Source organism: Triturus cristatus, chromosome 3_2, assembly GCF_964204655.1.
Source record: "Triturus cristatus chromosome 3_2, aTriCri1.1, whole genome shotgun sequence".
Classification (NCBI taxonomy): Eukaryota; Metazoa; Chordata; class Amphibia; order Caudata; family Salamandridae; genus Triturus; species Triturus cristatus.
In genome coordinates this window covers 661,280,865-661,301,450 of record NC_140584.1, presented here as the reverse complement: position 1 = coordinate 661,301,450, position 20,586 = coordinate 661,280,865, and the positions used below count along the sequence as shown (strand labels likewise).

Below are 20,586 nucleotides of genomic sequence, written 5' to 3'. Positions count from 1 at the left end.
TAACACAGCTTTAGGGTCCACCAACAGAAGTTCCCACGCTCCAGAACCTTTTGGCAAAACTCCAAGCTCTAGAAGTGCTTAAAATCAAAGAAAACTTCTCTCAGGTCATAAATCGAGCCGCCTGACAGAGTTAGGGTAAGACTTGGAAAAATGAACTGGGGCTTGAGGGGGAGCTACACTCCTGGCAGCCCCCCAAAACAACTCTGACCCATAGGTGGTGCCCTTGCAAGATATGCAAATTTGTGAGCCATCGCAAAGGCTTAAGGGGCACTAAGCTGTTCGGGTGCAGTGTGACATTTGTTGGGGCCACAGGGTTTTCCATTTTTTGTAATTGCTTTGCTCTTACGTTTAGCAGGGTTTTTTCTTTAAAATCAAAAAAGAGGTGTGCCCTCATTGGGAACCACAAGGGCACTCCTCAGCGCCTGCTCCATTCCTCTTTGTCTTCTGCCCACTCAGATGGGAGACAGCTGCTGCAATCGCTCTCCCTTTTCGATGCAAGAAAGCATAAAATAGTGATTCTGGCCTGGGGAGTTCCCACGCAACCTTGACCTGCTCCACCACGGCCCTGGGACTCCCTGGGCCTGTTGGGTCAACGCTTCCCGGGTACTGGCTCTCCCCCAGGGCCACTGTAGATAAGAGCCAGTTGCATTGTAGGTTTCCTTTAATTCATATTCTATCCATAAGTTCCTGGGATATGGGGCCCAGAGACACAATTTTTAATAAAGATGGCGGGGGGGGGGGGGGGGGGATCGGGTTTACATATGCCTCCCAGGCCATTTCACTGCTGCTTTGGCTCCTGGGGAAATAGGGACTCCGGAGACATTTGATAGAAAACAGAGGGCCCTGTGCCTTCGATCTGGGTGGTCCCCCTGAGTGACCAAGCTTCTTTATGCGTTTTTTTTGCCCTTGTTGGGCCAAGTTGGATGATTCCAGTGTTGTTTGACTCTTGATTTTTCCACCTTCAGGCGACCATAACGTTTTATTCGTCTAGAGCTTACTTCTCTCATCGGTCTCCCTCAGAGTAGGCCTACTCTATAGCTCCCTGACCATGACCTGTGTCCGCTATGGGTGCCTGATATCTCTCCTGGACCGACCTAGGGCCTTCCTCAGCAGTACCTTTATGACCCCAAGGACCCTGCCCTTCCTGCCTGCACTCCCTCGGTCTTAACTTATCCTAGCTGCTTATAAAGAACCTGTGAGTCATCGGAAATCAGGACCTCTTCCTTCTGGCGGTCACACGCCTGCAGGACCAGTCCACAGACGAATCTGGGGAACCCTCTAGGGTTCTCTCCAGCAGGTTCATCCTGCTACTGTCCTCTAGAGGGGTTTATGGGAGGCAGTGCCAGTGCCCTAGATACCTAGATAAACAAATCCTAATTCTGGGTGTTAGCTGAAGTCTGAAGTCTTGGAGTCTGTCTCTGCGGAGTCAGAGATTTTCTCTTTTCCAGCTGGGCATTCCTCTAATGTTGTTTCCACAGGTGCCGACTATTCTCAAAATTCTCTCCCTTGCACAAATGTTTTAAGTGTTGGAGGGAGGTCTAGTTGTTCTAAGATGAGACATCATCATTCCACCTTCCCCCAACCCTCCCGCACAGCAATTTAGGAATTTCCAAGATAGTATCATCAACTGGTCTTTTGAAATATATTCTCTGAGAGCCAAAGACCCGACCCTACCTGCCAAAGCTGCCTGGTCCCGTGCCTCCAAAACTTCAAAATGCAGCCCCTCCTGTGACAGGCTCCACAGGTCTGGATATCCTATTTTGTTTCTGTGGGGTTAAGCCTTCCTACGCGAGCTGCAATGTGAAAAGTAATTTGCACAGGCAGTTTCCATTCCTGCCTTCTCCACTCCCAGAAGCAGGCTTGAATACTGGCTAAAAGCCCTATTGTCTGACAAGGCATTTGATCATCCAGCTGGCCAGTAAAGTAATTAACTTGGCCTAGCAGCGTGATTCAAAGGACAGAAACTAATTAGGAGCTGTGTCAGAGAAAAACTATAAATCTTGAAGTGCCACAAGCAGTGCAGATATGTGGAAATTAATTTTGATATTCTGATTTACCTAAGATTGATGCACCATGCTGGTCTCTAGGCCTAACTATGACGCAACTGTACTTTGGTGCAGATTTCACCCATAGAGTATAATACAGTAAAATACTCTGCATACCTCAGTGAAGCACTGCAGATGTAGAAACTCACACTATTATGCCCACTCATATTAGGAAGCCTTCACAGGGCACAACCAATCCATCAAGGGTCACTTCTGCAACATACTACTTGTGCACTGGTACAGAGCTGGATTAGGTGATAGTCTCACATGCTCATGTTACACATGTATGCACAAACATATGTGTTCATCTGCAATTAAGCTAGAGCCTCTTAAACTATCTGCGCAGGACTGGACCTTATCTTAAATGATGAACACTGGTAGTTAGTACTCTCAACCCATTTCAACAGGTTTTACGGTGAGTGAGATTCAGGTAGTGAGACCAGCCCATGAATCAGGTAGCCCAAAACAGGAAGAGCCAAAGGGGCAGAGCCATTTCTCACATATCCCGATTAGAAACCCAAAACAAAGGATCCACTATTCATTGCCCTACTTTCCAAAAGGTTTATGTTCTCTGATTCAAACTAAGTTCTCTTGAACTTTAACAATGACCTGGCATTTCTCACTTGTTGTCCCGAGCTTATGGCTCATAAACGTCTTGTCAGAAAACAAACTCTCACGATGCAGGTCCTTCCTGACCTAAAAACAATCATACAAGTATAACTGTAGGTATACATAGAAGTACAATTATACCCAGTCACTCACCCATCCAAACATCTACCACACCAAAACCCTCAACAGCAAGTAAGAATTTACGGATTTCTGCTGCTAAGTTAATTTAACTTTCTAATTTTTTTAAATGTTTTTCTGTAACTTACCTCGCAATCTAAAGTAAATGGATGGAGATATGCAACACATTATAACATTTCTAAATAGATAGAAAATAAATCAATAAATACCTGATATGTTCCAACCATTCTCCTTGTGACTGCGAAAATGGGCTGGATGTTATTTTCTGCAAGTTTATGTGCCAACTGGCCCACAGACGGGTAGTCCTGTTGAAATAATAATGTACAGTTATTTTTAGCAGTGGTTTTCACTTTCAAAGCAATACAATGCTATACAGTAGGAAAATATGATTTTTATGTAGCCTAGTTAATCGGAAATTATATATTTGCTACTTCTATTAGCAAATCGCAAGATGAAACAAATATCTATGACCTTATGTGCGAGGTCATGAGCAGTGCATTCGGGGACTTTGTAATGTTTTTATGAAGGGTTTGGTCTTAGGATAGAACCATAACTTCAAGTAAACAAAGTTCTTTCACTGAATGTATTTTTTATGATGAACTCTGTCATGCCATGTGCCAGAAAAATGCTTGCAGTACTTGTATGTCGTGTGGCCACAATGTATGGGCTCTGGATACAGACATTGTCTTTGGTCATGCCATGTACCCAGGAACCATGCATATACAACCCATAGAACATGGCTTGCTCCCAAGCCTTACCTTTTCCCGGCACGGTCTCTGGCCATGGTATTTGCTGAAAACCTATGGCCAATAGTGTGTGAGACAGTTGTATGACATAGGCATGCATGGCTAAAGTATGTGTGCCTCTACAACACAGTGGCAACAACAAATGTATCTAAAAAACGAATTCCTATACCACGGATGCCTTTACCACGCATGCCTTATCCAAGCAATTTCATGATAAAGACATGACTGGTAAAGTGATGTGTGGTAAATAACACACCCCAACCTCCCCGCCATGAGCCCTAAACACTACTCTGACCCACCTGCCAGAGCCCTAAACATTACCGCATCCCTCCTGAGCCCTAAACACTACCCCGGCCCCCCGAACCCTAAACACTACCCCAACCCCGAGCTCTAGATACTGCCCCCCACTCTCCTAAAACCCGGCCTCAGCTCCACTTACCTCACAGCACCCTCTCCTGACCCTTGCTGCTCCTGGGACCGCCCATTCCAGCATCTAGACCACGCACTGCCTTAACCACTCATATGCGTGGTTATGCATATGCATGGTTAAGGCATGCGTGGTTGAGCTTGCGGGGTAACAGCATGTGTGGGTCTGCCCACGTTGTTAAGTCTGTTTCCCGTGAGTGAGTTATGGCTTGCAGCCATTCCATGTGGATTCGGAGCACAGGGTCAGATTTTGGCCATCGTTGAGTACCCAGTCCCACATCACTCACTTGGACTTCAGCCACAGCTGGTGCCCTGTAGCTATGGCCAAAGATCTCTGAGACAGAGACTTGAGTTCTCACAAGAGTCTCAGTATGGAAATTCGATCTAAATCCTCTTCTCACTTCATGAGCCACTGCCTTGACCCAGTAGTAGAACTTAGTCTGCTAATATACAATCTCTAAGGTTCTCATTATCTTTTCTGACAGAAATACTGTTCCTTCAAAACTACTCTCCCCAATGCCTTGGGACAAATGAAACAAATTGGACAATGCTCTCTTTTTTTATTTCCCAAAAATACTAAATTCTAAAACACACAAAACCAAACTAGCTGAAAACATTACTTGGGTCAACATAAATAACCCACCCTTCCTCTGTCAAGCACTGAAAGCAACAGTTACCCCTGTTTTTGTACTTTGTTTGCCTGAGGAAAGTGTGACTTTTGGAGCCACTGGACGTATTAACACTGACAAATAAGTGTGAAGTAGGTAGGTGTCTCCTAAGAACAGACATAGGAAGGAAAAAGCTTTGGAAGAGGGCGGTGAGACAGGCTCTGCAGAGAGTACCGTATGGCTGATTTACCCATTTGAACAGATGGCCAGTGCGATGTCTGTTACCAAACGGCAGGAAGGGGGACGTATTATGTTATCAGATCTATATCCCGAAGAATACTTAGTTTCGCTCCAGGGTGCCATAAGAGTGTTTAATTTAGGCTATGTACAGTTCATTCAGTATGCTAAGATAGCAGCAATGGCTCGGCAATTGTGGCCCACATTTGCTAAACCACTGCGGTCACCCTCTCTTAAATAAATCCACACCAGATGCAGCTGACCCAATATCTATTGACTGGAGGACATGCCTGGATTTCTATAAAAGATCATGAAAAAAACTGTCAGCTCATATCCTACCTAGAAAATGCCAACATACCAGACACCACACCAACCAATTTGACTTACACCCCAAACATGGCACAAAATGAAAAACAAATATCTGTGAACAACATCCTTTAAAAGGCTGAGAAGGGACCACTCTGCATTCTGATTCCACACAGTAAACCGCACCATTCTCCTTCACTGACTACAATCAATGGCCCATGTTACCAACTAGTCACTGAAATGGTTCTCAAAGACTGATCACCAAAGGTGAGACATGGAGAGTTTTCATCATCTCTATCTTCAGTGACCCAGAGGTATGAAGTATCTCTCCTGTCTCCTCTACCCATCAACAGGTACACCAATCCAGTCATGAACTTCCTAAGATCCTACTCCTCCTATTTCACTCATACACAAATAGTGTGCAAATATACCTGTGAGTCAAAGGCAAGAAAAAACTATTTGCAAATTACTCTAATGGCCAAAATGCACAGAAAATGTGGATAAGATAAAACTGCTTCAAACTCAACTGCTCCAAGATCGAAAACCTGTTGCTTGGCACTCCCCACATCCAAAACTGAAGTGACGTCCTCTGCCCACTCCAACATTCTACAGAGTCATGTCAATCAATGTAAATCACAGAAACCTGGCAACATCTAGTGTGCTGACCTCAACATTAGCTACCAAGCTGGAGCAGAGGTCAAATCTTTACCCCTTTCATATCCTTTCAATGTATTCGGTAATTAGATTTGAAATTTCATTCATATTTTGGGTCTTAAGCACACTTTGTCAACGCATAGCTATTTTTTCAAAAAACAATTTTACAGATTTGCACTAAACCGCAAATGCCTTCAGACTTGACTTGCATTTCCTCCCAGTTATGCTTGGTGTCAATCTGTACAGTTGTTTTTGGTGGCTGCTTGAGCAAATATTTCAATGGTATTTTGATTGCACAGGCCCTTTATATCTTTTACCCAATTGACCATAAAAGGATTCTAAATTTGGAAAAAACTTGCCTAACATTCTCAGTGTGCAGGACCTTTCTCCCAGTAAATAGAGTATATTTTATTTGCGGTCTTTTGATTTGACGAAGCGAGTTTGCACCATGCCAAACGTTGTTGCAAACTCAAGCACAAGCTGCACACAAGCGGATAGACATTTTAGTCCACAAACTGAGCTGGGACACAGCAAATCAAGTACAATGAATTACAGTGAAGCACATTGGGCCCCACAAGAATGATGGAAAGTTGTAGATTTGGAAACCATGAAAGTTTGTCAGCCGATTAGCATAGTTACGATCTAAAATCATTCAAAATAGTCGCAAATCAGTAATTAACATATGAATACATTGATCAGTCTAATTCAAAGCAATTCAAAATAGCAAATAAAAGTCAATTTGATTAAAGTTGTCATAAGTAAATCAAGACTGGCTTCCGCTTCTTCCTATGAAGGGAAGTTCCCTAATGTGCTAAGCTAGGAAGTCGGGTGAGTTGAGATGAAGTGAAGCAGAAGGTTTCAGCCTCTAAAAGCATAAATCAAATGAAGATTCAGTCAGGTAAATGAGAATTGATTTGCCCAGGATTCCAACTGTTTAGGCATGAGGAAAACGAGCGTCTCCTCTCAGGAGAGTGAAAAGGGCATCTGATCTAACTAACTCAGCAATGCACAATTAAACAGTACAGATCTTTACAGTGAAAAGCAACTCCCTATGGTTCCCATGAAGAGAACTAATCATGGTAGAACACTTTCGGATAAAGTAGTTTTGGCCTTCTTCGCATCCATCACACAACAGAAGTCTCTACCGCATAACCTTCAATGGATATCCTGTAGTGGGATGATACCGCGTACTCAGCGTGTTCTTATCACAAGTGCTGAGGTTTATTATTCAGCTGTATGGAACACAGACAGATGTACATTCAAACAGACACTAAAACCATGTGATAACATTTTAATTAATGCATAATACAGTAGCTTAACTCCTGAAACAAAAGAATAGAAAAAAATACAAGGCGGGCAAAAGACAAGACAGTTTAACATGAGCCTCTTTAAATTGAGGTCTTTAGAGCCTTAAAGACCCACATAATTTATTTGTTAATATTGTACACCTTTTTTTTATCATATCTTGCCAACCGTACTGTTAACAAGTATGTTGACATTTTCTCTTTGAATATTTTTCAAATGCTTTTATAAACTTGACCCACATTTAGCCATGGTGTCCATCTTCAGTTTAAACTGGCAAATTCTTTATTGATTTAGAAAACTACTGGAAGCTATTGTTTAAACATGGAGGCGGGAAAGGTCTGGAAAGACTTCAATTTCCATACCATTTTGACTTAGCTGTAAACTTTACAACTGAGACTGGAGTGTGGGACATTCTATGAAGCCTACTGCACAGAACATATAATGATGTTGTCAAATTAAGCTTTGGAGAGGCATGTTCATCGGCTTTTGTATACAAGAGCAGAGTCACCTACTGGATTTCTGCCAGATAAATTCCAGTGTAGGTGAACATTAGGAAAGCTGACTATTCAGCCAAAATATGGGACGTTTCCATGTGTCTGAAGCTAAATATATATCAACATGTTAAAGCGGCACCACCAAACCTTCAAGTGAGTCTTGATAGTGGAAAATTGCACCATTTTCTGATCAGTCGCATCTCCTGCTGTGTCAATGTCTGGCAAGTGTACATCTTTTGAATGCTATAGCTTATCTTGAAGGGAATATTGCGTACCCAAGTCACATCATATAGGATAGATAGAGAGCACCCCAGCTTACATTTCTGGGGGAGATGTGGCAGGATCTCACAATTAGAAAATGGTGATGCATTCCTAAAAGGAAAGCTATATTTTCTCTACAAAACTAAAGTTAAACAAAACAACATAAAGAGTTGTTCTACTGATATGTAAAGTTTCCCAATGGCAGGCGTGGGTGTTTGCTTGCTGAAGTTCCTCTTTCATACATAACTTCTCCTTACAACACCTCTCAGTATGACTCACTTAAAGGGTACATTTCTCAGATTTTCGGCTATTCATACTATACCAGCCCATCCTGGTTAGGATCGGTTCTTATGAGAAACTTACAAAATCATTGCTCGTCTTGTACAGGTTGTCTTCCATATGACACTGGCCATCGTTCGGTGTCAAAATCGCTGCTAGCTTCCCATCCCCAGCAAAATGAAAGCCATCATCTGTTGCATATACCAGCAAACGGGTATTATTACGCCAACCAATTTTATTCTGAAAAAACACAAGTAAATTCGGTTAGAGTTGAACTTTGGGAAATATTTGTTTGGTAATTGGATAACCTTAGAAACATCAATCTTCACAACATCAATATAAAATTAGTGATTTATGAAAATGAGACTGAGGCAAAGAACTTTCGCACCTGTCACTTTTAGTAAAAATTAGTAAATTGAAGAAAGGGTGGTGCACAAATCTAGAAGATCAGCCTCTTATTCTTCCAAAGGCTAGCTCCACAATACCATTTGAAAGACAGAACAAATTGATTCAGTTATATAATGCACAGACTCCTTTCGAATTTTTGATAAATATTTCTTTATTCTTGTCTTCTTATTCTTTTGTTAAGAAGACCTTTCTCCTACTGTAGCCAAAGAATTTCGTCTCTTGAAAGAGACTTATTCAGGGCTACAAAACATAGACAATACATACATAATTTAAATCAATTTACAAAAAACCTATTCCACAGAAGACGCCATTGTGTTTTATTACCCATTATAGAATTTAAAGGGTTGGGACCTATGGGAACGCTACTATATTGTATCACACAAGATGGCAGTTGCATTAGCACGTAGAATTTGATTTCAAGTTGCCAGGACTTGCTGGTATAAGTAATTCACTGGTTGTGATTTGCTTGAGAGAGTTTAGGTATGGATACTAGAATGACCTAACAAGAGTCTTACTATGGATGTGGATATATGGCAGCCTTGAATCATATCAACTTTAATGTAATCACTATGTGACTTCACCAATATTTAGTATGTGATACTTACATGTGGGATTTCTCAATTTTGTACATTTAAATATTCTGCCATAATGAAAGGCTTTTACGATAAATACATGTGTGAGCAATTATGGCATTTTGGGTTGTACAGACACCGTGGTATATAAAAGTAACTAAGGATGTCCTCAATAATGGACATATATGGACATTTAAAATCAAGAAGCCTCTTGCCTTATATACAAAAGTCTTTTGTGAGAATGTGCAAGCACGCAACAAGGGTGTTTCTGTGTTGTAAACATTTCCTCCTGTTTTGCCAATTTGGACAGATTTTTAAATTGGCATGTTGCGTGTCCAAAAAAGCAGATAATAAAGTAAATAAAATGGATTATGGAGCTCGACTATGTGATTAGGAGGTACATATTATATTTAGTATATTTAAGGTTTATTAGGATGATTTTATACAATGGAGTATCTTTAATATATATATTTTTTGTGTTATAGATATTAAAATAGCAATGATGTTATAAAGTAAACTATTGGACATGCTAAACTCAACTATACAGTGAAGTCTTTCCATTAAGTTACAAGACTACTTTTTTGATGAACATTTGATACACACACCAATACATTAAGGTATATTATGCTGTTGGGGTTTTATTATAATTTGGGGATAGTAATCACAGAATACTCTGTTATTTGTGCTATAGCAGGAGTGCTTTTACAAATACAAATGATTGAAATTATGCATAGGTGTATGATGAAATATGGAATAAGATGAGAGATGGAATCCAGGAGAAAATAAATTGCTAATGTATGAGGGAATTGAGGAAGTTCTTGTCCACAAGACAATTTTAAGACTGATTGTGTTTGATTTGACTGTAGAATTCCTGTGCCAATATTGAAAGTTCTCTTTACAGCAAAAACAAACTGTATATTATTAATTTGATAATCCAATTGTAAAATTGTAATCAGCCTCACATATGCTTATACGATCCATTGTAAGGCCAAACGGGATTGGTGGGTAATAAGATGTGCACAGTGAAAAAAGTTATGAACTATGTTATTGTTCAAGATGTATTGTGCACAATGGTGTCTTGTGTGGAATAAGTCTTTTTGTAAATTGATTTGTATTGTGTATGTATTGTCTATGTTTTGTAGCTCTGAAGAAGTCTCTTTCAAGAGACAAAACATGTTGGCTACAGGAGAAGAAAGGTGTTCTTAACAAAAGAATAAGAAGACAAGATTAAAGAAACGTTTTAAGAAAAATTCAGGAGTCTGTGCAATATGTAAGTGAATCAATTTGCACTGCATGCAATATGGTGTGTGCTGATCATTTCTATAAATAGAAAATGAACCTGATCCTGACAAGCTTGCTAAATCTGTTCACTATTAATCCATGTCCCACCAAGTGCAGAAAATGCACACTAAATCTGAAACAGAAACTCCAGAAGCAAAGAATGCCCATAGTTTCTATACACTTTCTTTTTAGGTCAAAGCCTACCTGAGAGAACAGCTGGCTTGCACATAAATCTAGGGGACATTGTGAAAGCATCCCTGGGAATTCATTCTGCACATTTCCTACCATTTAATCCCACCCACCGATATACCTCCGTAAAAAATTGTTGTCCAGAAATTTTCATTTTGATTAGTGTTTTTGGATCATTAGAGAAATAATTTAGCTTGGGTAGACATTGCTGATCCGAGCCGTATTTTTCTGGACGACATTTTTAAAAATGGCAGATGTGTTGCAGTGAAGATGTAATATTTCAGGAATCATGAGACCTATATACTTCATTTTGGTGTCAAAACATAGGTTTTGGGGGTCAAGTGGTCTTATAGAAACAGAAAATAACTCAGAGCAACCCTTCCACCATTTTCCAAAATGGTGGCTGTAATAGAGGAAGATGAGACATATCAAGAAATGAAACAAATATCAATAGTTTTTAATCCTTTTATGTATATACCAAACAATGTGTATGATCTGAATATGAAAAAAATTAAGTTCACTCCTGTTTTAGACACATTTTCATAGTTCACTTTATTTGTTTCGGCAATCGCTTGTGGTACGTTTGCAGAATGTTGAACATTTGAGAAGAGCATATCGACAGGGACATCTTTTTTTGCAAGTATATGTACGTGTACGTTCTGTGTGTAGATGCTTTAAAATTTTTTGGTTTTGGCACTCCATCAATATCTTTCCAACCAAATTCAAACAGATCTTTCTCTACATATGCATAATCCAAAACATTTACACATCTTCTGATCAAGTAGAACTTTCTTTTAATGTGTCCATGCACAGAATTTGACATCAGTTGAAGGTCACTTAGCGGCACTGATCGCTTGGGCTCACTGTACCGAAGATCGTTACATGAGTTAGTCAGAACTCGTTTTCCACAGACGCACAAGGTATTTTTCTACATCTTTGAAGTCACATTCTTCTTCTGTCTCAGCAAATCCTGTTAGAAACTTCACAGGTTGAACAGTTGAAGCTCCAAGCTCCAATTTTGCTCAATGTGACATCACCCATAAAAATATGTGCCTTGATAAGAACACTGGGCATCTCCGCGTCAAGATTCTTCTACAGAATATGAAGCAGGATAAAGTGTCTTTTCTCTCCTGTTCCATAACGAATCCATAACTCTGACAATCCGTGACTTATGAACATTGCAACAAATCTAAGTAGCACAATAAGAACATTTGTGTCATTTGACAGTTTAGTGCCTTGATTGGAACCATTTCGAACAGTCCAAGCAACATGTCGCACAACACGAAGGTCAGCTTCCTCCAATTTGCTGTTAAGGTCTTGAACAATATAACCTGTACCTTTTGAATAAATCTCAGCAGGCACCAACTCCTCATTGACAATCATTCAACTTGCAACAATTGGTAATTCAGTCTTCACTGAAGCATCAGCAATATTTTGGCGAGTTAACATCTCCAAGTCCATCTTGTTCGTTGTTGATGACCAGAAGTTATCAAGTTGCCCAGGTATAGTTGTCGAATTTTTGATGCAGGCAATGTCAATTGTTCCACTTGTAGACATTCGTCAGATTCTCTCACATTCTTTGACAGATTGTTCAAAGACAATGTTCAGTTCTTGCAGGCTGCACACTGACTTTGATATCTGTAGAACAGTCTGAACGACGTCGCCGAAGTTTTCCATGGATGAAATCTTGACCATTTGCAATTGTGACTTATAATCCACAACAGCAGTTTTCAATGAGGACACCTCTTTTAATTGAAATTCTTCAGATGAAAGTAAATAATGCGTTTGTTGGAAGAAGATCATGCAACAGAATGTCCTAAATAAATTCACCCCTTCATTTTGCTACATCCATCTCTCTATGTACTTGTAAAACTTGGTTTTTGTAACCTTTTTTGTAGTGACTGCTTGGATGAAACTCTTACTATGGCAATTAAAAAGTGGAAATTTTGCTTTAGTGATTATGTCAAACAGCTTTTTCTCTTTCAATACAGATGTCTCCTGTTTCAATTCTGCGTATAGTTTCAACCCATGTTCCAGGACATCCAGTAGACGTGTCTTTATATTGTTATACACATAGGGGCTGATTCACAGAACTAATCTGAGATAATATCCTAAACGTACTACTTTTGGTATTCACAGAAGACAATTAGTAGTAGTAGTAAAGTTAGGACTCCTAACTTTACTACTACTAAACTGAGATAAAATCCTAAACTTACTACTTTTGGTATTCACAGAAGGCATTTAAGTATAACTTTACTACTACTAAATGCCTTCTGTCTCTGCCTTCTGTAGTAGTAAAGTCTAACTTTATTACTACTAATAAATGCCTTTTGTCTCTGCTTCTGTAGTAGTAAAGTCTAACTTTACTACTACTAAATGCCTTCTGTGAATACCAAAAGTAGTAATTTTAGGATTTTGTCTCAGTTTAGTAGTAGTAAAGTTAGGCATCCTAACTTTACTACTACTAATTGCATTCTGTGAATACCAAAAGTAGTAAGTTTAGGATTTTATCTCAGATTAGTTCTGTGAATTGTCTGGTTACGAAGCTGTGTAGTCGCATAGGCTCAGTCATTGAAAAGGGGTTTCCTTGCTGCAGCATGATATGGAGAAGGCTGCCAACATATTAATTAAAACGTTCCCCTCTCTTTTTCACAAGTTTGTGGTGAGGAACAGTTCCACGATGGTCCATTAATTTTGAATTTGTCATCTCTCTGAAAACATTGCAGATAGAAAGGACTTCAAGGTGAGCTAGCTGTAATTGAGCAACATAAACATATTCATCACTTTTACTTGTCTGACCAACAATTCCCTTTGAGTTTTTCTGTGATCTCTGGATCATCTGTTCTGGTTTCCTATCTGGTGCCACAGCATTGAACCTTCCCTCTCTGGCTTTCACCACAAAATGTCTTTGGATGAATTTCAATTTCCAAGTGTCACATTTACAAATATCAGGCCTCGTGCTGCCAGTGGCTTGTAGACATATTTTTAACTTTAGACTGTGGTGAGGGAGGTCAGGAGACCTTCCCACCAGAAGAGTAGGGAGAGCTTCTTGCACACCAAGGAATGTGGAGGATACATTCTCCCTGGGAATATATGGCAAACAAAAGAGTATCCCTCTGCCTAGTGAGAAAAAGTGAGGCGGTGTACGTGCACCATGACTGCAACGAAAAATAATCCTTTTGTATATACAACCCTCACCCACTCTAGTAGTGCCATGCTTCATCATCGGGTTCACCCTGACTCATAGAATTCAGGGTGGGTTCAACGGTGTTCCAGGGAGCTCTTTGTATATTAGTCGACAAATGTTTAACTATTGCCATTTGTTTAAATGGGAGGAATTTAAAGTGAAGAAGCATGCTTCAGAAACTATCAAGACGTAATTGGTTTAGTTGGAAGTGGAGAAAACCTTAAGACTCATTGTTTCATAGATATATGTCTTTTCACTTTAAATGTCACCCATTAAAAAGGAAATTACTGCTTCTTTCATTTATAAATATGGCACAGTGTCTACTGGCCACTGGAAGCGAGAGGCCAGTGGTTTGTAAATGTGACACTTTGAAATGGGAAAAAATGTAAATGAGGAGTTAACTTTATCTTGAAGGTAACTTTTCATTTTAATTGTATCCCTTTTAAAAGCATTCAGAAACATAATTTTGTTCTCACCCTCCAATACTGAGTTGACAAGGACTTTTATTTAAGAGTTAAATACCTCATTGCTTCAGTTGTTCAACTCTGTGCCCCAGCCTGGATCATAGATCTGACTGCACTGCTTATTATCAGGCCCTGCTATCTGCAGCCTCATGGTAAAATTTAAAATAAACACAGCTTTCTCTTTTGTTTGGGGGATCTTTTTATTGATTTTTCACATTAATAATACATAGAACCATCACAGATAAAATATGCAGGACCAGTAAACATTTACGGTGATCGAATCATTGTCAAGCGACGTTTCACCATATAAACAGAGATGGCCAAACTACCCATTATCCGCAAGTTCCACTGCCCGAACCCTGCCTCCCTCTTTTGGCATACCCATTAATGGGAGTGTTGGCGCATATGGTGTGACATGTTTTGTAAGGTGTAGGGCTCTATGGAAGCATTTCTGCGCCACTTATACCAATAAAGGGAGAGAAGTGTGTGATTTAGTGCAGGGGTGGAAAATAAAAAAGCTTGTCCAATGTGTACGGGGGATTACATTCCGCAGCGTCCGCAAGGTGTAATTCTGCTGCCCATTTTGATACCTATTGTATCTGGGACGCCAGGTAGTAATGTTCCAAATTAGGTAGAGCTAATCCACTCCGCACGTGTGTTAAGTATAATTTACCTAACGCCACCCTACAGGGTGTATTATTCCATATGAAATCCCTCATCATGCCCTCCAATGGTCGAAAGAACGACCCTGGTAGATATAAAGGGAGATTAGCGAAAAACTACAACAGTCTGGGTGTTAGAAATGGGGGTCTCTAGTTGGCAGAGGTAGCAACCTTTGACCAAATAGGGACCCTTGCTTCTAGTCAGGGTAAGGGGCATACACACTTTAGATAACCCCTGCTCACCCCCTTTGTAGCTTGGCACGAGCAGATAGGCTTATCCCAAAGGCAATGTGTAAAGTATTTGTACCTATACTCACAGTAACACAGTGAAAACACCACAAATGGACACCACACCAGTTTGGAAAAATAAAATATCTTTATCTAAACTAAACAAGACCAAAACGACAAAAATCCAACATACAGTAAGAATGTCTTTAAAAAGGTTGTTGCAAAAATAAGCTTGTAGATGGGAAATGCAACACTTTACTCTCAAAGTACCTTGGATGCGTAACGCAGAACAAACAAAAGGGTCGCAGAGAAGGCGATGCGTCGATTCTTTCTGCGCTCCGGTTACGATGCGACAAGATGGCGCCCTTATGCGTTGTGACGATCTGGTACGATGCGACAAAATGGCGTCTTTGATGCGATGCGACAACGGGGATGTGATGCGTGCACGCCGGACGGCCGTGCTGTGAAATCGAGTGTTTCTTGAGCTGCGACAGGCCTTGCGACACGCTTCTCCGGTGATGCGGTGGCAATCAGCAGCGGCACACTTCTTCAGCGATGCAATGGGCCCTGCGACACGCTTCTCTAGTGATGATGCGGCTAACAGCGGCAGCGGCGGCACGCTTCCTTGATGATGCAACGGCAGCTGCTGCGGCGGCGACACACTTCTCCATAGTTGCGTCTTGCTTTAAGTTCCAAACAGCAAGGGCCTCACACAGTTTTTTTGTTCCTGGGACTTCATAAACAGGAGGCCAGCTCTTCTCAGACCCTTGGAGACTTTTCTTCAGATGGACACAGCAACGTCTTTCTTCAAGCAGGGGACACAGCACACAGCAAACACCCTTTGTCCTTTCCTCAGTAGAAACAGCAAACTGCAGGCCAATCCCAGACGCAGTACTTCTCCTCAGTCTCTTCAGCAACAGGTTCCTCTTGACCACAAAGTAGTCTGACTTACAGGGGTTTCAGCTCTCATATTTATACCCCAAAAGTCTTTGTTCTCTATGTGTGAGGGGTCCTGGACCCAGTTCAAACCAGTTCTGGGTGCACTCTGCCAGTGCACAACTTCTTCCTTTGTCAGTGTGGGTCAGGGTCTTCAGACACACCACAGGAGGTGGAGCCAGCATTATGGAAGGCTGGCACAGCACTATTCAGGCCCAGGTTGGCCTATTCAACCTAGTGCTGACTCACCCAGACTCCTGGAGCCACCCCAGCCCCTGTCACTCTCAAACCAGACAGTCAATCCACAAACAGGCAGAAGCACACAGAAAGGTTGAACAAGAAAATAGCCACTTTCTAAAAGTGCTATTTTCAAACACAGAATTTAAAAACCATCGATATCAGACTCCAAGTTTCTATCTCACTCCTATGGGAAGATATGCTGGTAACATGTTACACAGCATTCCCCATTCTGTCCTATGGGCAAGATAGCCTTTCAATAGTGAAAAACGAAATTGGCAGTATTTCACTATCAGGACATGTTACACACACTAGTACATGTCCTACCTTTCACATACACTGCACCCTGCCCAGGGGGGGTACCTTGGGCCTACCACAGGGGTGTCCTATGTGTAAGAAAAGGAAAGGGTAAGGCCTGGCAAGCGGGTGCACTGGCCAGGTCGACATGGCAGTTAACAAACTGGCAGGCCTGAGACAACTTTTCAGGGCTACTCACGTGGGCGGCACAATCAGTGCTGCAAGCCCACTAGTAGCATTTGAGGTACCAGCCCTGGCACACTCAGTGCACTTTACTAGGGACCTACTGGTAAAACAAATATACCAATCATGGATAACCAATCACAATACCAATTAACATAGAGAGCATATGCACTTTAGCACTGATAAGCAGTGGTAAAGTGCCCAGAGTCCTATACCCAACAACCACATGTCAGGAAAAACAAAGGAGGAACAAGCAAAACGTTTAGGGATAACCCTGCAAAAAGGGCCATTTCCAACACTGGGCAACATCACCATTTTGATAAGCGCCACCATACCAGCGACAGAGAGGTATAGGGCCAGATGTATCAAGCGTTTTTCCTGTTCGCAAACGGGAAAAAGCCGTTTGGGATGTATCATCCCAAAAGGCATTTGCAAAATAGGGAATCGCAAAAATTGTGATTCCCTATTTTGCGAATGCATTTAAGGAATCGCAATTTGTGATTCCTTAAATGAAATGCACGAAGCAAAAAAATGTGTGACCTGCCTTTAAGGAATCGCAAATTACCACCAACTTCAAGTTGGTGGTAATATGCGAATTCCATGAAAGATTAACTTTTTTGCCTTTTTCAAGGTGCCATGTGGCGCACATACATGCCCTTAGGGCATGTAAGTGCGCCACATGTGCACACATGCATATTCCAGGGGTGCAACAGGGTGTCCATTTGCCACCCCTGCATCCTTGAAATTGTATGCGCAATTTGCGAGTACCTATTGGGTACACGCAAATTGCGCATGCAATTCCTATTCATTCCTATGGGCCTTTGGCCCATAGGAATGAATGGGAAGCCAATACTTATTTGCGACTCGCAATTTGCAAGTCGCAAATAAGGAATATGTAGGAATCGCAATTATCAGCACTGGTATGATTAACTGATGGACTCTATCTAACACTGAATTCTAGGTAGTGACAGTGGGATTGAAACTTTCATGGTTACTATTAAGAGGTACTTTGTTAGAAGAAGGACTTTGAACATAATAAGACAGGAGGAGAACATGCTCCACACTCACATATTGATTCTATCAAATACTTCCTCAGTACCATAAAAGTGTAATGCGGGGCTTCCTAATTTTGCTTTCTAACACTGATATTAGCTGATGTAGATCTGATTGCCTTTCTGTTCTGACATTGATTGCATACATGCCAACATTTTCAACAGGAAAGTGGGAGATTTTGAAAACAAAATTGGGAGAATGCATTTTTCCCATTGATTTATATTGTAGGATAGGCAATGTTAGGCGTGAAACAGCTAAAATAAAGCTATTTTGGCTTCTAAAGTGTCAAACAAGTCAGATAGGAGTTTAGGCTATGGAGAGAGTTCTTTCTTTATTCTCCCCAAAAGCGAGACTTCGCTCATCCGAAAGTGAATGTGACAAAACATTGGTGACACCATACTACAGGAAATCTAGGAGTGAGTAGTTGTGAGAGCGGGTATAGAATAGGGTGAATGTCACTACCAATGATGTGCCACAATTTTCTATTATGTAACTGTGCATGCTTAGCCTCATTAGCTCGGATCAAGTTTGGAACTAAAAAAAAAGAATGACTTCTCAGGATGAAGACCCATATAACTGATGTGCGGAGAAGACACTGTAGACTAAGCTGCACGGAATGTAACCGTCCCAAAAACTTACTACAAGCAGAGAGCACACTGTAGACCTGGTCTAGTTTTTCCTGGTAGACTGAGTTAGCTTCAGACCACTTTACTGTTTCCCTTTTCAAAGCAGGCACTTCCATCTCCAACTCACCAGTTGGCTCACTATCATAGCCATCGAGGCTGCACTGAGCTATGCTCAGAGCCTTTGAAAATCCACAGCATTGACTGAAGTCTCCCACAAATAAAAGCCAACCTCATGCAGCCACTGTTGTACACTGCCTTTGACTTTGTCCAAATAGAGAATCAATCTAAAGCTCCAGGAAATCTCAAAGCCCCCTTTTGGAAGCCCTGACCGAGGGGAACCAGCATGGTTGGCCATCTTCGGGCTGACCATGTACACTGGTGGGTCAGATATGTTTGGCATCTTGTCCCATGTGGACCTTTAGTTACCAGATGTCTGCCCCTGACCAATGGTTCCTGCAAATATGCATTCGCCACATGCGGACAGAGCATTCCAATTGTTCCAAAATTCATTCTACTTCAGAACATACAAGTTTGAATTAGGGGAACAACCATCTTCATTTAATGCCTTTGAGGAAATAAATTGATCTGTTTGTAAAGATAACTTTATCTGGTGCTCTTGCATGCATGAGCTCTTTCACTTGTTGTATAAGACTTATTCTGAGATTTAGGGCCAGATGTACAACCGTTTTTTGCGGTCGCAAAATGGAAATCAACCCGTTAGCGAACGCAAAAACTGTAGGGGTTTTGTACAAACGCTATTTTTCAAGTCACTGACTCGCAAAATAGTGTTTGCGAGTCGCTATTAGGATGGGGCGTCCCTTCCTAATAGCGAGTCAAAATGGCATTTACCATATATGTACGACCTCATTTGCGGTTGTAAAACATTTGCAGTTTACCACCTACTTAAAGTAGGTGGTAAATCACTTGCAAAGTCCCCAGGGGACCCCTTCCCATTTGTGACTGTGTGCAAAAATATTTTTTAGGAGCAAGCAGTGGTCCCAGGGACCACTGCCTGCCCTTAAAAAATGAAACTGAGAGAGCGAGTCAAAATTCGGTGCAATTTGCAACTCGCTAAAGTGAATCGTAGTATATCTGATCCTTAGTACTCTATGTGGGGACAAAGGTGTGCATGGGAACTCTCTACGGAGAAACATTTCTTAGCAAATGTAACTAAAAGAGGGTGAATATGTTTCATTTTATGTTCCTCTGTTAGCACTTTGTAAATATCTGAAAAAAATCTTAAACCTCCAGTAGGAAGGAGGGTGCTACCAAGATCCCAAGACTAGGTCATAAATATTAGGAACCAGGAATAATCCTGTTCCAATATGCTAATCAACGGCTATTTAGTTATGACATATTAAAATGTGTTTAAAAATCAGTTTTAATATGTGCTTCCTTTTTCGGAATTAAGAAAAAGAGTACAAGCTGGCTCCCACTAAGACCTGCTAATTACAAACCCGACATGCCCTACAGAAGGCAATCCCTAGGGTGTGATCTTGCTTACCTATCACAAATTGATCAAAAACTCTTCTGATGTTCTGGCTAAGCTGCTGACGAGCTGGGAGTGAGACATAGGGGATTTGGAGGATGGGGAGTGGCCAAAAGCCATGGCTTCCCCTACGGAGGTGGCATGCTCCAGATTTCGGTTGGTGCAACTGAAAATCCTTCCCCGCAGCTATTATGCATGTACTACCCTGGTTAATATTGGCAAAAAAGACAATGCTTTGTATCCCACGAATTGTAGTCAGGAAGGCATGTTTTTCCATATGCTGTGGAGTAGCCCGGCGCTCAAACATTACTGGGGGAGTGTGTTGGCTTGCCTCAGTGTAGTTATGAGGATTGATTTGACACTGGTGCCTCCTAAATGTTTGGGCTTAAACAGACCTCAACCGTATGGACCAGCTCTGGTTCACTTTGGGACTGATAGTGGCCAAGCGAAACACAGCACGCATGTGGAGATCCGAATTAAACCCAAGTTTGGGGGACAGGAAGAGAGATATGGATTGGTGCATGCTGGCTGAGAGGGGGTCTACGTGGGAAGAGGCCGTACAAATAAATGGACTAAAATATGGGGAAAGGGGAATGCTGATGGGGGAGCCCTGTGAACCCCTGATGGATATTTAATGATGATGTCTCGTAATGCTGATGGAATGGA

At 41.3% G+C, this 20,586-nt stretch overlaps 1 protein-coding gene across 1 annotated transcript in view; it reads right to left on the bottom strand.

Annotated features, from left to right (window-relative positions):
* ITGB2 (integrin subunit beta 2) overlaps positions 1-20,586 on the bottom strand; it is a 332,357-nt gene that overhangs the window by 141,824 nt on the left and 169,947 nt on the right. The window contains exons 7-8 of the mRNA XM_085648635.1: positions 8,193-8,348; positions 3,002-3,097 (exon numbers count right to left, since the gene is read on the bottom strand). Of these exons, the coding sequence (XP_085504761.1) occupies positions 3,002-3,097; positions 8,193-8,348 (252 nt within the window). The remainder of the gene's footprint in view (positions 1-3,001; positions 3,098-8,192; positions 8,349-20,586) is intronic.